Source organism: Solanum dulcamara, chromosome 3, assembly GCF_947179165.1.
Source record: "Solanum dulcamara chromosome 3, daSolDulc1.2, whole genome shotgun sequence".
Classification (NCBI taxonomy): Eukaryota; Viridiplantae; Streptophyta; class Magnoliopsida; order Solanales; family Solanaceae; genus Solanum; species Solanum dulcamara.
In genome coordinates, this window is record NC_077239.1 from 4033345 (window position 1) to 4053212 (window position 19868).

General features: G+C 35.8%; 2 protein-coding genes across 3 annotated transcripts; both read left to right on the forward strand.

Moving 5' to 3' along the window:
- Positions 1-946: 946 nt before the first annotated feature.
- On the forward strand, positions 947-8145 carry LOC129882216 (eukaryotic translation initiation factor 3 subunit A). The gene is made up of 14 exons (XM_055956414.1): positions 947-1036; positions 1793-1854; positions 2105-2586; positions 3228-3443; positions 3529-3897; positions 3993-4022; positions 4244-4471; positions 4599-4760; positions 5396-5617; positions 5700-5903; positions 5978-6184; positions 6341-6421; positions 7011-7212; positions 7424-8145. The coding sequence occupies exons 2-14, from the start codon at positions 1809-1811 to the stop codon at positions 7837-7839; spliced, it is 2865 nt and encodes a 954-aa protein (XP_055812389.1). The 5' UTR covers positions 947-1036; positions 1793-1808; the 3' UTR covers positions 7840-8145.
- A 2077-nt stretch (positions 8146-10222) lies between these two features.
- LOC129882217 (putative late blight resistance protein homolog R1A-3) lies at positions 10223-17455 on the forward strand. Of its 2 annotated transcripts, XM_055956415.1 has the most exons (3): positions 10223-10291; positions 11398-15538; positions 17121-17455. In XM_055956415.1, exon 2 carries the CDS (start codon positions 12517-12519, stop codon positions 15535-15537), a length of 3021 nt encoding a protein of 1006 aa, XP_055812390.1. In that variant the 5' UTR covers positions 10223-10291; positions 11398-12516; the 3' UTR covers position 15538; positions 17121-17455. The 2 variants fall into 2 exon arrangements, with proteins under 2 accessions (XP_055812390.1, XP_055812392.1); XM_055956417.1 differs by lacking the exon at positions 17121-17455 and having other exon boundaries at positions 11398-15760.
- The last annotated feature ends 2413 nt before the right edge of the window (positions 17456-19868 follow it).

The following is a 19868-nucleotide window of genomic DNA, read 5'->3' on the forward strand; positions in this document are numbered from 1 at the left end:
TACACTCAAAAAACTAAATATATCTTAAATATACATGAAGTATACACTGACTATACATAAATTATACACTGACCAATTCAATCTCGATTTACTCACAATCATCTCTAAATAGTCCCAAAATTTAGATATGAAAATCTCTTGATGTTTTGAGTTTTTTGATATATAATTCGTTTGAAATAATTCATGTTTTTGATATGTCAAATTTTAAAAGAAAAAGAATAACGAAGAAGACGAATCAAAATGAATAAGAAGAAACAATCATTAGTGGTTAAATTGAAAAGAAAAAAAAATAAGCAAAGCAACCATTGATGAAATTGAAAGAACATTATTCGGCCAATTTTAATAATTTGAAAATCGGGCTAATTTTTGTGTAAAGCAAAAGGTCGAGTGACCTTTTGCACAATTTTCTCTACATAATGTTATATAAGCACTTGCGAAAAAATAGTCTATGCGAATAATTATTTTTATTAGACTATATATTTCTATAAAAAATCAATAATTTAATCATAATATTATTAAATTATATCAAGATTATATTTACCTGATTCAAAAAACAAATCAAATATTGAATAAGCGGTATTTTGTCGAAAAAATAGATTAGAAGGAGAGCTAATTTGTTCAAATATTATTTCCTCAATTCATTTTTACTGTCCAATATACTAAAAATAGATGTCCATTTTTACTTGTCTAATTTTAAAAATTAAGTAGTAAATTTTTTATTCTATTTATTATTTCTTAAGATCTATGTTGAGTTAATAACGAACAAGTAAAAATAGACCGAAAGAGTATTATTTAAGAAATTATTTCTTTTAAGTTAAACTAATAAAAAGAAATAAGAAAGTACAGGTCAGAAAATATATTTTGAAGAGTTTGGGGGTAAAAATAGCGTTTTAATAAAATAAAGGACCAGTTTCAGTGAACCCTAAAACACATATTTGGTTTCACTTAGCTCTTTCGTTTCTCATATCAGGTTTTTAGGGCAAACAATAGAGAGAGAAGGAGATTGCGGCACCCACAAAGCATCGAAAATCCACTGGTAATTATCAATCAAAATCATCTTATTTGTTAAAATTTTGCAACTTTGTAAGTATAGTTTCAATCCGATATGAGTAGATTTGGATACAAATTTGTGAAATGCACATTTGGATTTATAGATGTGTTTACGTACTTGAATCTTCTGATTTATGATTTGGGGTTCTTTTTCTTTACCTAGAATGAGTGAAAGTTGGAATTTTAATCGGTTTTATTGATTTGTTTTTTTTTGTTTTCTTGTTTTTTGGGTGTTGGGTGAATTAGAGCAGAGTGGATATAGAAGATTAATATGTTTGACTTTACTGGTTTGGGTAGAGCTTAGTTGATTTAATTGATTGATGGGTTGTTTTAGATTTGCGCCTAGGTAAAAAAAGAAACCTTTTCTGGGTTTTGGTTGAGTGGTAAGAGCGTAACTTGTGTTGTGTGGGTTAGGCACACTCGCGGGTTGGAAAAATAAAGTCTTGGTTATTAAGTGCAGAAAGGTGTAGAGGGCGGCTACCTATTTTCAAACTGTGTGCCACTGGCTTTTAGAGATTTCTCGGTTATTAAAAAGGAGGATAAAGAAATCACTGTTCTGGTGGGGTGAGTGGGGTGGGGGGAGGACATAGAAGCTAAAGTTTTTACCTTTTTGAACTACTGATTGGATTTGTTGTAGGTTGTCCTAGAAGTGCTACTATGTGTATATGGATTTAACATTTGTGGTCTTGCCTGTGTTGATGAACTTCTCTGCCATTTGTCTCATCCAACCATTCCTTTGCAGGTGAAAGATCCTTGAAATGGCGACTTTTGCCAAACCGGAGAATGCTTTGAAGCGTGCTGAAGGTTAGTGGAGTTACTATCTGCATCTGTTTTAGCAAATATCTTCTTGAGTTTGGGTTCTGTACACTTGCAAACTTATATCTCAAGTTATGGGTCTTTGATTTTAGGAGGGGGTAATATGGTCACAGGGTGAGGCCGTGAGGGTGGACTAGATGATTCTTAGTATTAGAGAGGGGAATTTTGTAAATTCCAGGTGTTTTAATAGTAAAATTTAGATTCTTGGCATGTTGATGAGTTTAATGTTTTGATGCAGAGTTGATTACTGTTGGACAAAAGCAAGAAGCCCTGCAAGCACTTCATGATCTTATTACTTCAAGGAGGTATAGAGCATGGCAAAAGACTCTTGAAAGGATAATGTTTAAGTATGTAGAGCTATGTGTTGACATGAGAAGGGGGAGGTTTGCCAAGGATGGCCTAATTCAATATCGTATAGTCTGTCAACAAGTGAACATTAACTCCTTAGAGGAGGTAATAAAGCACTTCATGCATTTAGCTACTGAGCGAGCTGAACTAGCTCGCAATCAGGCACAGGCTCTGGAGGAAGCTCTGGATGTGGAAGACTTGGAAGCTGATAAGAGACCTGAAGATCTTATGTTGAGTTATGTTAGTGGGGAGAAAGGAAAAGATAGATCTGATCGGGAGCTTGTCACTCCCTGGTTTAAGTTCTTGTGGGAGACATATAGAACTGTTCTGGAGATCTTGCGTAACAACTCAAGATTGGAGGCTCTGTATGCAGTAAGTTTCCATTGCCCTTTCTTTTTGTTATCTGGTTGAAAAATTAAACTGCCTTTATGTTCTGAGGTGAGGAATTTCTCTATCCTGACTTTTCAGCTAAGTTGCACGGACTCTTCACTTTTGATGCTGCACTTGTGTCGGATTCTCCAAAAATACTCTACTTTTGGAGAATCCGACATGCTCCCGTTGACAGTTTTGAAAGAGTCCGAGCAATATAGCTTTTCAGGACTTGTACTGTAATTGAGTAAGCAGGTTGATTGTCCTTTTTTTCTTTTCTTTCTATTAGCTTGCCTGGAAAGTTATTGTGCTTCTGATTTCTGATTAGTAAATCAGAAATCTGTCGATTTTTTCTTCTTATTCACAAACTTTGCGGGAGTCTTTCTGAGTTTGCTGGTTATCTGTCTGTACTTTGTTTGGTACAGATGTCAGTTTTGTCGGAACAAGTTTATTCTTTTTATATAAAAGTTTATATATCATCCTGTTGCATTTTTGTTTTGTGCCTTAGAACTTAATTTGTCCTGTATGCGATTTAAGCTTTCTGCATTTCTGATTGGAAATTCTGTACTCTTTCCATCTTTAATTGGTAATTTTTTTTGCTGAACGATATGAGGTTAATTAAGCTTCAAACCTAATTTGCTCAGATGACAGCACACCGAGCCTTTCAGTTCTGTAAGCAGTACAAGCGTACAACAGAATTTCGCCGTCTTTGTGAAATCATCCGGAATCATTTGGCAAATCTCAACAAGTATAGGGATCAGAGGGACCGACCTGACCTGTCTCTTCCAGAAAGCCTGCAATTGTATCTAGACACTAGATTTGAACAGCTGAAAGTTGCCACTGAACTGAGTCTTTGGCAGGTTATTACTTTTTCTGATAGATTGTTAGCATAAATTTTTGTCCCAAGAGAGTGAACTTCATATGTTTTAAATTTCTTTGAGGCAGGAAGCTTTTCGTTCCATTGAAGACATATATGGTTTGATGTGCATGGTTAAGAAAACCCCCAAGGCGTCATTAATGGGTGTTTACTATGGGAAGCTTACTGAGATATTTTGGATGTCATCAAATCATCTTTATCATGCTTATGCATGGCTCAAGCTTTTCTCTCTTCAGAAGGGTTTTAATAAAAATTTGAGCCAGAAGGATTTGCAGTTAATAGCATCATCTGTTGTCCTAGCTGCACTTTCAGTGCCTCCTTATGATCAGTCATATGGTGCATCTCATGTTGACCTTGAAAATGAGAAGGAGAGGAGTTTGAGGGTGGCCAATCTAATTGGTTTTGAAGTTGAACCCAAAGCAGAAAACAGAGTAGTGGTAATTTCATTTTTGATTATGTTATTTAGTTCTTAATTTGTGATGTCTTGCTTTGGCTAATCAGCCTCAGTTTCCTTTCTGTTTCTCCTTTTCAGCTATCTCGATCATCACTCCTCTCAGATTTGGTGAGTAATTTTATATGTTATTTATTTGAATTTTGCATAGAGTACTTCAATTTTTCCATTTATAGTTTAAATTCCTTTTGTCTATTTTCATTTCAATGAACCCATCAAATTTTTGAGGCACAGATGAGCGCATCATACTGTTTGTAATTGTTTCAGTCTCTTGATTTTTTAATTGTGTGCCGGTTCCTTTTGCTTTTTCTTAATTGTTTCTCCGTCTGTAGGTGTCCAAAGGTGTGATGTCCTGTGTCACCCAAGAAGTGAAAGATCTTTATCATCTGTTAGAAAATGATTTTCTTCCTTTGGATCTGGCACTGAAGGTGCAGCCCGTATTGAATAAAATATCAAAGCTTGGCGGTAAGCTGTCTTCAGTTTCCTCGGTTCCTGAAGTACAACTGTCTCAGTATGTTCCTGCCTTAGAAAAACTTGCTACTCTGAGGTTGCTCCAGCAGGTATGTACACTGCTTTATACTTTTTGATAAAGAGCAGACATGCACACTATTTAGGTGGAAGTCCATTTTTCAGTTCTGTCTTCATTTTAACTGAGAATGATGCAATTTGTTCCTTTTCTTGTTGCAGGTCTCTCAGGTGTATCAGACAATCCAGATTGATAACATATCTAAGATGATCCCATTCTTTGACTTCACTGCTATTGAGAAGATATCAGTTGATGCGGTTAGACGTAATTTTCTAGCCATCAAAGTTGATCACATGAAGGGTGCTGTCTTCTTTGGCAAACAGGTATAATTATGTTGCTTGGAAATAAAATTGTCTAATGTTTTTGTTTGTTTGTGGGTAGGGCACACCTAGATATTCCTTTCCCGTGTCTTTGTCAGGTGGTCAGTGAGGGATTTTGTCAGCCCTACCAATCATCTCTGCAGACACATTGTTCTTTCCATCGCTGTTTAAGTAAAACCATACGCGTAACTTGCTTATGCCATCTGACCTTGTGTCTTCTGTTACCTAATATTAATGTTTTGCACGGTAAAATTGTGGGCTATCTAAAGGCGTGTTTTTGGCTTAATAAGTTTGTAGTTGTTAAGCCACTAGACTGAATCTGGCTGAATGAGCTTGTGAACTCTGAAGAGGTGTGGTTAGTTTCTGAGATCTAAGAGTTCTAACCAACAACATACCCAGTGAAATCCCAGAAGTGGGGTCTGCGGAGGGTAGAATGAATTTCTAAGTTCATGGGGATGGTTTCAAAGTCTTACTCTTATGGATTTGTAAGTTCAGCCTTGTACCTCTGAGTATAATATGTTGATGAACTGAGGCAGGAGAATTTTCAAATGTTTTTCTTTGACACTTCGAACTAGCAGGTATTAAGCTCATGTGGGCTAGTCTTATCATATATCATTTGCTTATGATTTTGTTTCCAGAGTATTGAGGCTGAAGGACTCCGGGATCATCTGTCTCTTTTTGCCGAATCCCTTAGCAAGGCAAGGACAATGATCTATCCCCCAGCAAAGAAGGCGGCCAAGCTCGGGGATGCCCTGTCTAATTTAGCGGAGATAGTGGAGAAGGAGCACAAGAGACTTCTTGCACGGAAGTCCATTATTGAGAAACGCAAAGAGGAGCAAGAGCGTTTACTCTTAGAAATGGTATGAACATCTTGGTTGCGCAGTGAATTGCTTGTTATTGTTGTTCTCGTGTATGAACTTTCTATGACTAATTTTTTTTAAGGAACGAGTGGAAGAGTCGAAGAGGCGAGAGCTTCAAAAGATGACTGAAGATGCTGAGCAAAAGCGCATTGCTGCTGAGTATGAGCAAAGAAGGAGCCAGCGAATTTTGAAGGAAATAGAGGACCGGGAACTTGAAGAGGCCCAAGCTATGCTGCAAGAAGCTGAAAAGCGCAGCAAGAGGAAGAAGAAGCCAATCCTTGAGGGAGTAAGTATATAGTTTGTAATCCTATCCCCAAACCTTCAATCGGAAAATCTTACCCGACTTCAATTTGATTTCAGGAGAAGATGACTAAACAGGTGATCATGGAACTGGCGCTGAATGAGCAACTGAGGGAGAGGCAAGAAAGGGAGAAAAAGTTGCAGAAGTATGCCAAAACTATGGATCATCTGGAAAGAGCTAAAAGAGAAGAAGCTGCACCTCTTATTGAAGCTGCATATAAACAGCGATTAGCTGAAGAGGCAGCTCTTCATGAACGCGAGCAGCAGGTTTGCATTAAAGATACATTATGTTTTTTGACCAAACCACAATAACAAGTTCTTTCACATTTCTCTTAAGAAATGGAAAATTGATACATTTTTTTTCCTTCTAACTTTTTGGTCGAAATATGGCTGATGAATTTGCATTGTAACATATGTTTTCAGCAAGAGATTGAACTGAGCAGGCAACGACATGCTGGAGACTTGGAAGAGAAAAAGAGACTGGGACGCATGTTGGAGAACAAGGTCACTTTATATCCGTCTTCTATGAATTCATGAACTGCTAGATATAAGCGATGGATAATATAACTGAATTTATGGTTGTGAAATTGGGTTAGTGCTATTGATGATTATGCAACTTTGATAGGTCTAAATGGAATTGGTATTGGACTAAGTTGGAAGCTTCTGAACTTACGCAGGATACTTCAAGATTTGAGCTGTGAAGCTTGTGGAAATAAAAATAATAGTTTTTTTCTTTTATTCTGCCTTCTGTCTAATTTTTTGTATAACGGTGCCCTGTATTAAAAGAAAAAGAAGGGAAGTTCAAAAATCCTTATGTAGCAGTTCATCCTATGATGAATACATTGGCATGTCACAATAGCTAGCAATAACACAATTGTATCCGGGATATCCTTGCTTGTTTTTTTTTAAAGGAAAGTAGGCCTAAGTTAACGTAAGATATACATATGGACGTTACTTTCCCAGTAGTTGAAATCTGAGCAGCCATGTGCTTGTTTGAAGATTGGTCTTGGTCTCAGGCAAAATAGGTGGTTGATATAGTCTGCATTGATTAATGCTAATACATAGATCAGCTGATATATTCCTATTCATGCAGAGGATTTTGCAAGAAAGAGTTGTTAGTAGCCGGGAAGCTGAATTCAATAGATTGAAACAGGAGAGACAGGAAAGGATCAGCCAGATAATTCAGTCAAGGAAGCAGGAGAGGGAAGCTAGGAGGAAAATGTTATTCTTTCTGCGATCTGAGGAGGAGCGTCAAAAGAGGTTGCAGGAAGAGGCGGAAGCCCGCAAACATGAAGGTAGGCCTTTATCAATGTGTATCCAACCAAAGAGTTCATGGTTCTGTTGGTGTGACATGACATCTACAACTCTCTTTTGAGTGCAGCACAGTAGTCATTGTTTATTCATTAAACAGTTGTATTCCTCTGAGTTGTATTTCTGCACTTGAGGTTTCAGTAGCTACTCGAAATTAATTTTGTATCCTATGGCAACTTTTTCAAAATATTGCAGAGGCAGAGAGACGGAAGAAAGAGGAATCTGAGCAGCAAGCCAAGCTAGATGAGATTGCTGAAAAGCAGAGAAAGCGATTGCTAGAACTTGAAGAGAAAGAAAGACGGGAAAAAGAAGAGATCTTGCGTAGGCCCACAGCTGTACTGCCAAAGCCTGCTGAGCCTCCAACCTTGGGGCGTCCAACAGAACTTGGAGGAACTGCTCCTGTTCCTGCCGCAGCAGCTGCTGGGAAATACGTTCCTAGGCACTTACGAGGGAACGTTGACGCTCCAGGCCAGGCTCCACCTCCTGAAACTGACAAGTGGGGCAGCACTGGAAGCAAGCCAGATGATAGACCATCATGGCGCGATGAACGAAAGCCCACATCATTTGGTAGCAGTGGCTCTAGGACCAGTTGGTCATCTTCTAGGCGGTGAATGAGGGTTAGTCACTTGTGAGTCGTGCAATGGCTTATACATAAGTCTTGCATCCTTGGCATTTTGGTTCAAGAAATTCAATTTGTTGCATTTTACCTTAATGTTATCAGAGATTGATTATGTGGGTATTATGAACTCAAGAGTAGCATTTCTTGGTTAGGACATTTTCTGACGGTATGGAGAGGGTTGAAGTTTTCGTCAGGCGATTTGATCTTGAAAACCTTTTTGTCGTAGCAAATAACTACAGTTGCTGTTGTTTTCCAATTTTCTTTTTTCTTCCTTAAGTATAAGACGTTGCCTACATTATTTCCTATTGTTTTTCATCTTCTCCATCCTTTCATATACTTTTTTTATTTGGCAATACATTTTTTGCAATAGTGAAAATACTACTTTCCTAAGTGTGTCTTATCACTTTTGGACCAAATATTGGAGAACCAATTAATTCTTTTTATTATCTTGAAGTGTATTGTTAATGTGAGTAGTATAGCATATAACAATTGACAAATTACATGTGCAATATAAAGTAACCAAATAATTCTTTTTATTAGGTTGAAGTGTATTGTTAAGATGAGTAGTATAACATGTAACAATTGTCAAATTACACGTGTAATATATAGTGAATTTGCTCAATTGACAGCAAGTGTTTCATATTTTTTTTTTTTAAAAAAATGTTACATTTATATATTTATGAATGATTTATCATTAAATTTTTTTATTTCACTCTTAATAAGATGATTTATAACTACATAAATAACTAATACATGTTTCGATTTTGAAAGATTTTCTTTCTTAATCCTGTCAAGTCAAATAGTATCGTATATATTGAAACAAAAAGGAGTAGTAAAGAGAAGCATACAAGCTTGTTACTGTGTGTTTAGATTTTAGCTTTTGCATTAGCTACATTTTTAATTGTTTAAGACAATAAGCTAAGAAATAATAAACTGAGACAGTACTTGGAAAAAGGGAAAGAATTGGTTGGTCGATTTTCACCAAACACTAAAAGCTGCCTCTGATTCGTCCGATTAAAAAAATCATTTAATTTATCATTTTTATAGGTTTGCTTTGTCATGCTTCATTTGATCAAAATTTGAAAATCACCATATTTCAGTCCTAACAACTGGCTCAGCATTTGATTTCAGTAGGTCCCGGAGTAGTGGATATGAAAGAAAATTGTCTTAGCTTCCGTTTGATCATATATTTTGACGTTTAAAATTTAAAACTCAAAAATTTGAGTTTTTGAAGTTGTAATTTTTGGAATTGAAAGTTGTGTTTGGACTTTGAACATATATTTTACTTGAACATATTTTAACGTCAAATTTTCAACATGATCGAACAAATATCTGAAGATAAATTTTTAAAATTTAGTGCCTAAAACTAGGGGTGTTCATGGTTCGGTTTGGGTCGGTTATTGATTAAAACCATAACCAAATCAATTTAATCGGTTATTAAATGTCTAAAACCATAACCAAACCAAGTAAAATAATAACCACGGGTTTGGTTATTGTCGGGTTTGGTTCGGTTATTCGGTTTATGACTAGTCGAGACAATTCAAATATTCTCTCTCTACATTCTTCAAATTCTTACGAAGCTCTTTTTTCCTCACGGCCCACATAGGTTCAAAACAGAAAATGAAACAACTTAAACATTCGAAACAAAAAAGAAAACAACTTAAAATCAATTTAAAATTTGAAAAACTTCTTACAAACCTTCTCAAAATTTGACAATCTTGTACTTGGGGTTGAGGAGTTGAGGTTGCTCTTGAGCCTTTACTGTTAGTCTACGACTGTGAGTCTGTGACTTTGTGAGAAACCAACGTGTGAGGAACAGAAATGTAAAAGGAAAAGAGATACTAGAGTTTTAAAGTTTTAACTTTTACCTGCTGCCTGCTGCCTAAGTGCTTAGTGCTTATTATGAATTTAGGATTTAGAATTGGGCTTGAAAGTTGGGCTAATGGGCTTGGATTGTTGGACTTGGACTGCTGTTTAGTGTTTATTAGAATTTATAATTGAGCTTGAAAGTTGGGCTTGGATTGTTTGGCCTTAAAAATAAGTAGATTAATATTAAATTAATAATTAAAAGGTATAAAATATCTTTAATTATTTATGAAAAACTAATATTATATATATATATATATATATAATTATAAATTTTATGTATATAATTATCGGTTTGGTTCGATTATTTATTCGGTTATTTTTTTCTATAACCATAACCAAACCAAATATTATCGGTTATTCAAATTTAAAACCAAACCAAACCAAATGTCGTTTTTTTATTCAGTTTGGTTAAATTTTCGATTTGATTTTGATTTTAACCAAACCTGTGAACAGCCCTATCTAAAACTAGGTTAGGGAGTGCTTGCATAATCTAACAGCTGATGGGAAAAAAAATAAAAATTCATTAGGTCAAGTGACAGCAGCTGCAACTACAGCTTTTTCAGTCTCTCACATTGGTAATTTCTTTCTCAGTTTTCTTCAATTGATTCTATTTTTGGACAATAATATTCTGAAAATTTCAGTTCACTCTTTGTGCCTAGTATTTGATTTGTTTAGTAATATTTTTCATTGATTACTTTGAGTTGTTTATTACAGTGTTATTAAGTCTGTAATTGAAACTTGGCAAAAAAAAAAAAAGAATATTTATTTGGCTTACTTGATCAGCTGAGAGCAAACAGAAAAATCATCTCAATCCAGCAATTGCTTCCTTGAAAATCATTTGGTAATGTATTGTAATTCCAATAGTTTTAGGTTAGTACATAAATATTAGTACCGACAAAGGCGGATTCAAGATTTAAACTTAACAGACTCTCAACTTTTAAGATTTTTGGTATTGAACTTCTTGTACTGTTAAAATTATGGGTTCAAATCTTAGATGTATTGAGATTTTAGTAGATTTCTATGTATATATCTTTACTTCGTGTCGAAAGTCACGGCTTCAGATGAACCCATAACCACAGTGGCGGAGCCACCTTGTGGTTAAGGGGTTCATCCGAACCCCCTTCGGCAGAAAATTATACTATTTATACGTGGTTAAAATAATTTTTTATGTATATATAGTAGATGACGAGCTCCCTTCGACTAATTCGTTTGTCTACTTCTTCAGATTTTGAACCTTCTTAGTCAAAATTTAGATTCCGCCACTAGATAACCAAAAGGCTTATGTAAAGGGAATGGTGACATTGGTGATTAAATATTTACCTAGTTGTCAAAAATGTAAATAACACCAAATGGTGTGGCCTAGTGGTTAGTGGGAGGAGAATCATGAGTTTCAGGTTCAAATCCTAGGTGATTACTTTGAACCGAACTGAGCTTTGGAGGATTGGTAAAGTTGTCATCACATATTTGAAACATGGAGCTAGCCACTGACACTTGTGTTAGGGTAGGCTGCCTACATCACACCTCCTTAGAGTGCGATCCTGTGAATGAGGGATGCTTTGTGCACCAGGGTGCCCTTTCATTTTTGTTGTATTTAGTCTTTCCTCTCCTTTTATTATATTTGTGAAAGCAACACTCATGATTGTTTGCGTCTAGCCTGGTCTGAAATCCCTTCTACTTGCAGGACTTTCGGGGTTCAAACCTTGTGCTAAAATCTGCAGGAAGATAGAGGGATGGCCTATGGTACTGTTGATAATCTCTTGAAATGTCTGGATTCTCTAGAGAGTCATGAAGACTCAACTCCTTCAATGAAGGATCAAATCCGTACTCTTAGAGCGGATTTAAGGGTTATCAGGACTTTCCTTATGTGTTCAGCTTGTCGATGCATAGAGGATAGTGATGCAAAAGATGTATTGATGCTTGTGGAAGCTCTGGTGCAAAATCTGGAATCAGATTTTCAATCTCTCTATGTTAAAAATATGGATGGAAACATGCCTACTCACATGGCTCTACTGGTTTCTAATGCCTTGGAAAAGATTAATAATTCGAAAGCAGAAGTTACACAAGTCTATGCAACTGTTTTGAGCTCAACATTTTCTGATTCACTTATTTGTGACAAATTTGTGGTGGAATTTGCTGATTGTCTCCTGGAAAATCTAAAGGATCTAAGGGAATGTATAGCAACTGATTTGCGTATGAAGGGGAAAATTATAACTCTTGAAACAAAGCTAATATTCCTGAAGAATTTCTTAAGGTTTGTAGCCAAGCTGTCTGTTGAAAATGAGAAATTTCAAGATCTCTTTTCTCATGCATCAGATGTGATCAGCCATGCAGCACATCTATCTTATAGGTGTTCTATTGGCAACGCAAGTGAACCAGCTGAATGCAGAGTTGTTAATGATGCCATTTCCAGTTTGGTTCGACGAATCATTCCTATCAACTGTAATGTCATTCATTACTATATTCCCTGTCAGAAGAACACTTTCGTAGTGGAAGAACTTGATGCCGGTTTTCTTGATTTTCTCCTGGACACTCTTACAGATCTAGTTAACTATAAGATCACCCTGGAGGGTTTTACGAACTATAATATCAATGGCCTTGTTGAGGACTTGATGTTTCTGAAAAAATATCTCTCAGATCTTCCAGAGCGGTATCCTGAGTTGGTAAAGTTGATCCTGGTGCACATTGCATCAATCGCCCGTAATATTGCTACCTCGATTTTCTTCCTTTACACAGATCGTGTGAAAAAAGAAGTTGTAGTACGGGGCGCCTTGGATTTTTGCAGGAAGAAATCAAGCTTATCATGGCAGAAATACATCTCATGTGTCTCCCAGGACCTAGGTGGATGACTACTTTGAAGGATCGAATTCAAATTCTTTATGAGGAAGTAGTGTTTCTGCAAGCTCTCCTTAATGCACCAGATGACTGCCGTTCTCTTGGAAGTGAACTAAATGTTTTGTTCACCCAAGGACAGGCTACAGTATCGATGGTCGGATCACTTATTATGTCACTCAGTAATAAGGTATCGAATGAAGACATGCTGAACAAAATGGAGTTAGCCACTTCTATTTTTCTAGAAAGAACTAGAATCATGAAGAGAGTGGCCAGAGATATTTTTGAAAGAGGTCCATCTAGATTCCCCAAGACTAATGACATAGGCTTTCTCAATTCCTTTTTAGGAAATCTGAAAGAACTCCTCCTTCATAAAGCTGATCGGGTTCCTTTCCCCAAACATCATATTGCAAGAGTGCATGACGCATTAGAGTATCTCAAGACGAATCTCTGGGATGTTGTCAAGCAGAACAACGAGCAACTGAAGGCACGTGTTATGCAATCCGCCTATGAGGCGGAATATGCTATTGACTCATTTTTAGTTGGGGACCGAAATATATGGTGTAGTGTGGTTGAGATGTCTGATGTTGTAGAACAACTTAAGGCGATCCAGGCAGAGTTCAGTGACATATCTAGAACAGTAACATTTGAAGCGGTTTGTGATGTTCGAGTGGTTTCTGGCTGTGTATTATCCCGAACTAATGCTCCAATGTTGGAAGATGATGTAGTAGTGGGTTTCAATGATGTGGTAGAAAATATCATTGATCGCCTTACCAGAGGGATGAGAGAGCGTGATGTGATTTCAATTGTTGGCATGCCTGGACTTGGCAAGACTACTCTTGCGAGAAAAGTGTTCAATGATGAAAAGATTTCCATTTACTATGACAAATGTGCATGGTGTTATGTTTCTGAAGTATATAAAAAGAAAGAGTTGCTCTTGGAGATTTTATCCCAAGTTCTCGAGAATGTTGATGAAGCGACTAAAATGAAGGATGATGGGGATTTAGCTGAACTGTTGTATAGAAAGTTAAAGAGGAAGAGGTACCTAATTGTTGTAGATGATCTTTGGGATATCAAGGCTTGGGATGACTTGCAGAGGTCATTTCCAGATGATGATAATGGTAGTAGAATAATGATCACAACTCGACTGCAAGATTTGGCTTCACAAGTTGAATCTGATATGAAGCCTGACAATCATCCCACTCCTCTTCGGTTTTTCACTGTCGAAGAAAGTTGGGAGTTATTACAAAAGAAGGTTTTTGCAACAGATTGCTGCCCCGGAAATCTAAAGGAAACTGGAATGCGAATTGCAGAATGTTGTCAAGGACTTCCTCTTGCTGTTACATTGGTAGCTGGGATTTTGGCTAGGACAGAAAAGAAAGAATCTTGGTGGAAGGAAGTCGCGGAGAGCATAAGTTCATATATTGTTGATGATCCCAATCAGTGCACAGTCATTTTGGAGTTGAGTTATAAGCATTTGCCTGATCATTTAAAACCGTGCTTCCTTTATTTTGGTAAATTTCTAAAGCATCCTCACATTCCTGTCCAGAAATTGGTATGGTTGTGGATTGCAGAAGAGTTTGTTCCACAAATAGATGGCAAGTGCTTTGAGGATGTTGCAGAGGACTACTTAATGGATTTGATAGGAAGAAGCCTGGTAATGGTTACTAAAAAGAGATCGAATGGCTCTGTTAAACTCTGCCATGTTCATGATCTGTTTCTTGAATATTGCAAGAGAAAAGCTGAAGAAGAGAACTTTTTTGAGCTTATATATAAGAAGGAAAAACACACTCTCCGTGATGATTTAGACGATATTTTGGAGTCAACATACTCTCTATCTCCTGAAGAACTGTATAGCAGACATACTCAACGTCGGCTATGCATCTATTCACAAAGGGAGAGTTTTTTTGTCAAGTCTAGGCCATCAGGACCGCAGGTTCGTTCTTTGTTGTTCTTCAGCATTAATGACAACTCCTTGACAAATCCATATGATATCTCTCCTATATGTCTCGGTTTTAGATTACTTAGGGTGTTGGATTTGGGATGCATTAATGTTGGAAATTCATTTCCTCAAGATATCGAGCTAATGGTCCAACTAAGGTACCTAGCTCTTCAGGGTACCATGAGTTTTATCCCGCCAACAATATTTAAACTCTTGTACCTAGAAACTTTTCTTCTGAAAGCCTTGAGAGGTGAAATTTGTTTGCCATACACTGTTTGGACCCTTTCAAGACTGAGACATCTTCATGTCGATGCACGTGCTGTTTTTGGCTGGGATGGATATGATGGATGGAACTTGATCCGACTAGAAAACCTGCAAACCATTTCCACTCCGTCCCTTATCTATGACAAAGATCATGTCATGGATCCTAATGAAGTAATGAGAAGGTTACCCAATCTTAGAAAATTGAAATGCATATCAATGGACTCGGAGGACTGCTATCACTTTCCAACACTGGAGTTTATGACTCAACTTGAATCACTCAAGATATTACACTATGGCCAGTCGCTCTCTTCTTGTAAGTTCAACTTGCCATCAAATCTCAAAAGACTGACATTGTCAAAGTTTCGGCTACCATGGAGTGAAATTTCAAGAATTGGTAGCTTACCATACCTTGAGGTCCTCAAACTTCTTTGCAGAGCCTTTGATGGCGCGCAATGGGACATGAGAGACGGAGAGTTCCTGAAACTAAAATTCTTGAAGTTAGATTCTTTGAACATTGAACAATGGAACATCTCCTCTGATTGCTTACCTTCCCTTGAGCATCTTGTTCTGCAAAGTTGTAAGAAATTTAAGGAGTTCCCTTCATGCTTAGGTGATGTTTCAACGCTACAGAGTGTTGAGCTACATTGGTGCAGCCGTTCATCTGTGAACTCGATTATCTCAATTCAGGAAGAGGTACTTGAGTATACTGGAGATGAGGGGTTCAAGGTTCATGTATACCCTCGAGAATTCGATTCCAGATCATCTCCTAAGGGCCATAGTGACTAAGGTTTGGACTTTGAAGCTTTCTTTTCATTTTCCCAATTGATTTGTTCCTTTATATAGATTAGAGTTTTAAGTTTTGTACACGTCGATGTACATAATTTTTTACACTCGCAAGTCATCTAAAGGATATTTACAATAAATAAAGCTGACCTGATGGTGTAAAATTGTTTACACCGACGATGTATATTACATAAATTATATAGTTTATTGATTATTCCTTCCCTGATTCCCTTCCACCCCACAAGTCTACTAGTATACAAAATATCATAAATGAATATCCTTATAGAGCTGGTATTTGTTTTATTAAGGTTCCAAAAACAGTGGTTTCATATGTGTTGTTTATTAAAATAAATGAATTGCTTTTCATTCTCACTGATGAAAAGGGACTTCAAATTGTGACTTCAGGGCTTGCCTCTGTGTTCAAATACTTTAAGACATAATGATCAATACACACCTGAACTATCTTGTGAGTTTTACACCCCAATTTTCAACTGTTCTTTTTTTCTACCTTAACAATCACCATCTATGTATTGAAACATGCCTAGTTGAGTAGATGGTGATACTTCAGGTAGGAAAAGGGAAACTGATAGTTGGCCTAGTCAGCTTCGGCCTTCGAGGTGTGTTTTAATACATAGATGATGACAATTTAGGTAGGAAAAGGGGACAACTGATAGTTGAGATGTGAAACTCGCGAAAAAGTAATAGATCAGTGTATTTTTGACTATTAACTCAATACTTTATTTCACAGGGAAAGGCATCCTCTGCGTTCTACCTTTGTTTCATAAGCTAAAAAGAAGTAACATTAAGTATGAAATGTTAATTTGATGAGTGAATACTATGATTCTCAGTTGAATCCTTACTTGCCAAAGATTTTCTTGTTTTCAACATTGATCTTTAAGGATTTCACAAAAGACCTGATTTGTATATCCAGTTTATTTACATAGAAATAAATTGGTTTGTAGTTGTTGATAGTTAAGCGTTGTCTCGCTTTCCCATTGGACATGTTTGGTGGTAGTTTGGAACACCGTATCTGCTTCTCCTTTCACACTAGTATTATTAGTATTATTCTCGTAGTTTCTTATTCTCTGATTTCTATTACTACTTGTTACCTACCTCTTGTTTCTTGTGCTTCGGTTATCATATTATTTGTTGTTGTTACTGTTTCTTCTTCACTTCCGTATTTTCTTCTCCCAAATTGCTTTGAAATGTTTTTCTTAAGCCGAGGGTTTATTAGAAACAATCTCTCTGCCTTTACAAGGTTGGAGTAAGGTCTATATAGTGTTTACACACCACATGTGAAATTACATTGAGTAGTAACTTATTTTCTTTGCATGATGTGCTGAATGTTTGTTAATACCAAACTTTTGTATCATTGACTTCAAAATTATAATCTTACCTCTATATTCTTTCTTTTAATTAGCTTGTGTTCTTTCTTGAGATAGTCCGATGCACAAAATATCTCGCGTACAAGTAGAATCCAAAAAAAGGCTGCATCCCAAGAGATATGAGATAGACGCTTGTATTCCTTCTTAAAATTGGATAATAAACTTGTTGAACCTCCCTAAATTATTTTATTCTATCTGCAGTGACAACTGACAAGTCAAGCTAATTGGATTTGCGACGAGAAGTCTCATTTTGGATAGAAAAATGCTTCCTCCCTATCAACATAACTCTACATTTAGTGCTTGAATTCGAGACTCCTAATTAAGAATGGATATCGAATTTGTGCGTAAAATTTCCACTTATGAAGATGAAATGCTTCCTAGTAAAAACAACTCTGCATTCGAGGCTCGAATTCGAAACCTACAGTGATAGTCTGTTATAAAATAATTATCAAACTGTTGTGTAGGAAAACTATTTTGGAAGTTCAATTTTAGAGACACTTGTGTATCCCAACTGAGAATAAATTTAATTTCTGTTCTTGGAGCTATTACAAGACTTCTATTAAAAGTTTAACTTTTATATACCAACTTCATAAAGAATTTCTAGGCCAGCAAATAATTTAAAAGCTAATTAGATATAATTTCTAATTAATGTGAAAATTCATTATAATATACGTGAATATTATAAGTTATTTATTTATTTATTTATTAATAGCTTCATTAGCAGTACAAATCATAGCCTTTGGCTTGTTACTAAATATTTATCTCGTCCCAATTCAATGAATACATGATAAATACATTCTCATCACTAAATCATAATTAAATAATACATATTTTTATCTTAAGTTATGACTTAATTTTGTAAAGTATTATTTGATATAAACATCAAGTGCAAATAATTTTTTATCAAATATCTTGGATTAGTTTTCAATATTTTTATTATCTTTTTTCTTCTCTAAATTCACGATCACTAATGGATTATTTCTATTTTATTATGTATGGATGTCCTCTTCCATGTGGGACCCACCCATTTGGAAGATAAGTGGACAAACCACTTGAGGAGAAAAATGTTACATACTCTCCCTTATCCCTTCATTTCTTAGGCTATAAATAGCCTTTATTTACATAAACGAAAACACACAACAACAAGCATCAAAATATACTCTCTAGTTCTCTCTTTTCTCTTACTCTATTTTCTTACATAAATTGTTAAGTTAATCTCATTTCATAACACGTTATCAGCACGAGGCTCCGGCTAATTTTTCAAGGTAACAAAAGTGGTAAGAGTTTTATTTAATTTTATTTTTATAAAATGGCAAATATTTCCAAAATTGAATTTACTGCTCTTGATATCTCTGGAAAAGGCTACTCATCATGGGCACTTGATGCTTAAATTCATTTAGAATCAATGGGTCTGACATACACCATTAAAGATGACAATATGACATCCAATCAAGACCGTGCTAAAGCCATGATATTTCTCCGTCACCATCTAGACGAGAGGCTAAAATTACAATATCTTACATTAAAAGACCCCCTTAAATTGTGGAAAAATTTAAAAGAAAGTTATGACCACCTGAAGTTGGTCATGCTTTCACAAGCTCGTCATGATTGGCTAAATCTGAGATTAATGGATTTCAAAAATATAACTGAATATAGTTCTGCTTTATTTAGAATTATAGCTCAGTTAAATTTATGCGGAGAAGAGATCACTGAGCAAGATAAACTTGAAAAGACATACTCCACATTTCCACCCGCGAATATGCTCCTGCAGCAGCAATATCGCGAAAAAGAATTTAAAAAATATTCTGAATTACTTTCTCACCTTCTTATTGCTGAAAGACATAATGAACTATTAATAAAAAATCATGATAGTCAGCTAGTTGGTTCTTTGCCACTCCCTGAAGTGAATCAGGCAAATTCTAACCAACGAGAAAGAGGCCATGGCCCCAATCGTGGTCGTGGTCATGGTCGTAGTCAAAGAAATTTTTTTAATCATGATGCTCGGCTGGCACCGAAAAATAACCAGCAATATAAAATGCAGGGTAAAAAGCCAGAAGCTTTACCGAAGAATAATTCAGAAACAATATGTCATAGATGTGGAGGTGTGGGCACTGGTCGCGGATTTGCCGGTCATCAAAACGTCTGGTTCAGCTATATCAGGCATCATTAAAAAGGGCAGAAAATAATCCAGAGACAAATTTTATCTCTGAAGATAATATTAAGCCTATGCATCTGGATGTAGCTGATTTCTTTAATTTTCTAGACGAAAATATGAATATTGACAAGACTAATAATATGTAAATATTTTTTTTATCTGTATTAAATATGATATTTGTATTTTTCTAATCAATGTAAATAAATAAAAATTTGTGTAATATACCATGTGTTAATACGTATTTTATTTCTTATTGAAGAAAATATGGAAATGCCTCAAATCTTGTTTGGATCAATGATAAATCAAGAGGATATTTGTGTAATTGATAGTGGAACAACCCATGCTATATTTAAAGACGAGAAATATTTTTCCAATTTACTTAGAAGAAAAGCTAATGTTACTACAATTTCTGATAATTCAAAAATGATAGAAGGCTCCGGAAGAGCTACTATAATTCTGTCTAAGGGAAAAAAAATTGTCATAGAAGATGCACTATTTTCTTCTAAATCCCCAAGAAACTTGTTAAGTTTTAAAGATATCCGCAGAAATGGATATCATGTTGAGACATTAAATGAAATAAATATTGAATATCTTGATATAACCAAGAGTGTCTCAGGCCAGAAATATATTTTGGAAAAATTACCAACTCTGTCATCTGGCCTATATTATGCAAAAATTAGTGCAATTGAAGCAAATATGATCGTAAACCAGAAGTTTACTGATCCAAATATATTTGTGTTATGACATGATCGAATAGGTCATCCTGGATCAATAATGATGAGACGAATTTATGA

What these genes read in the sequence shown, in the direction of transcription:
- LOC129882217 (XM_055956415.1), top strand. Translation starts at nt 12,517, where the DNA reads ATGGCAGAAATACATCTCATGTGTCTCCCAGGACCTAGGTGGATGACT.
- LOC129882216 (XM_055956414.1), top strand. Translation starts at nt 1,809, where the DNA reads ATGGCGACTTTTGCCAAACCGGAGAATGCTTTGAAGCGTGCTGAAG. An exon ending in TGCTTTGAAGCGTGCTGAAG is followed by an intron (nt 1,855 to 2,104) that starts GTTAGTGGAGTT and finishes GTTTTGATGCAG; the next exon opens with AGTTGATTACTGTTGGACAA. An exon ending in AGCGTTTACTCTTAGAAATG is followed by an intron (nt 5,618 to 5,699) that starts GTATGAACATCT and finishes ATTTTTTTTAAG; the next exon opens with GAACGAGTGGAAGAGTCGAA.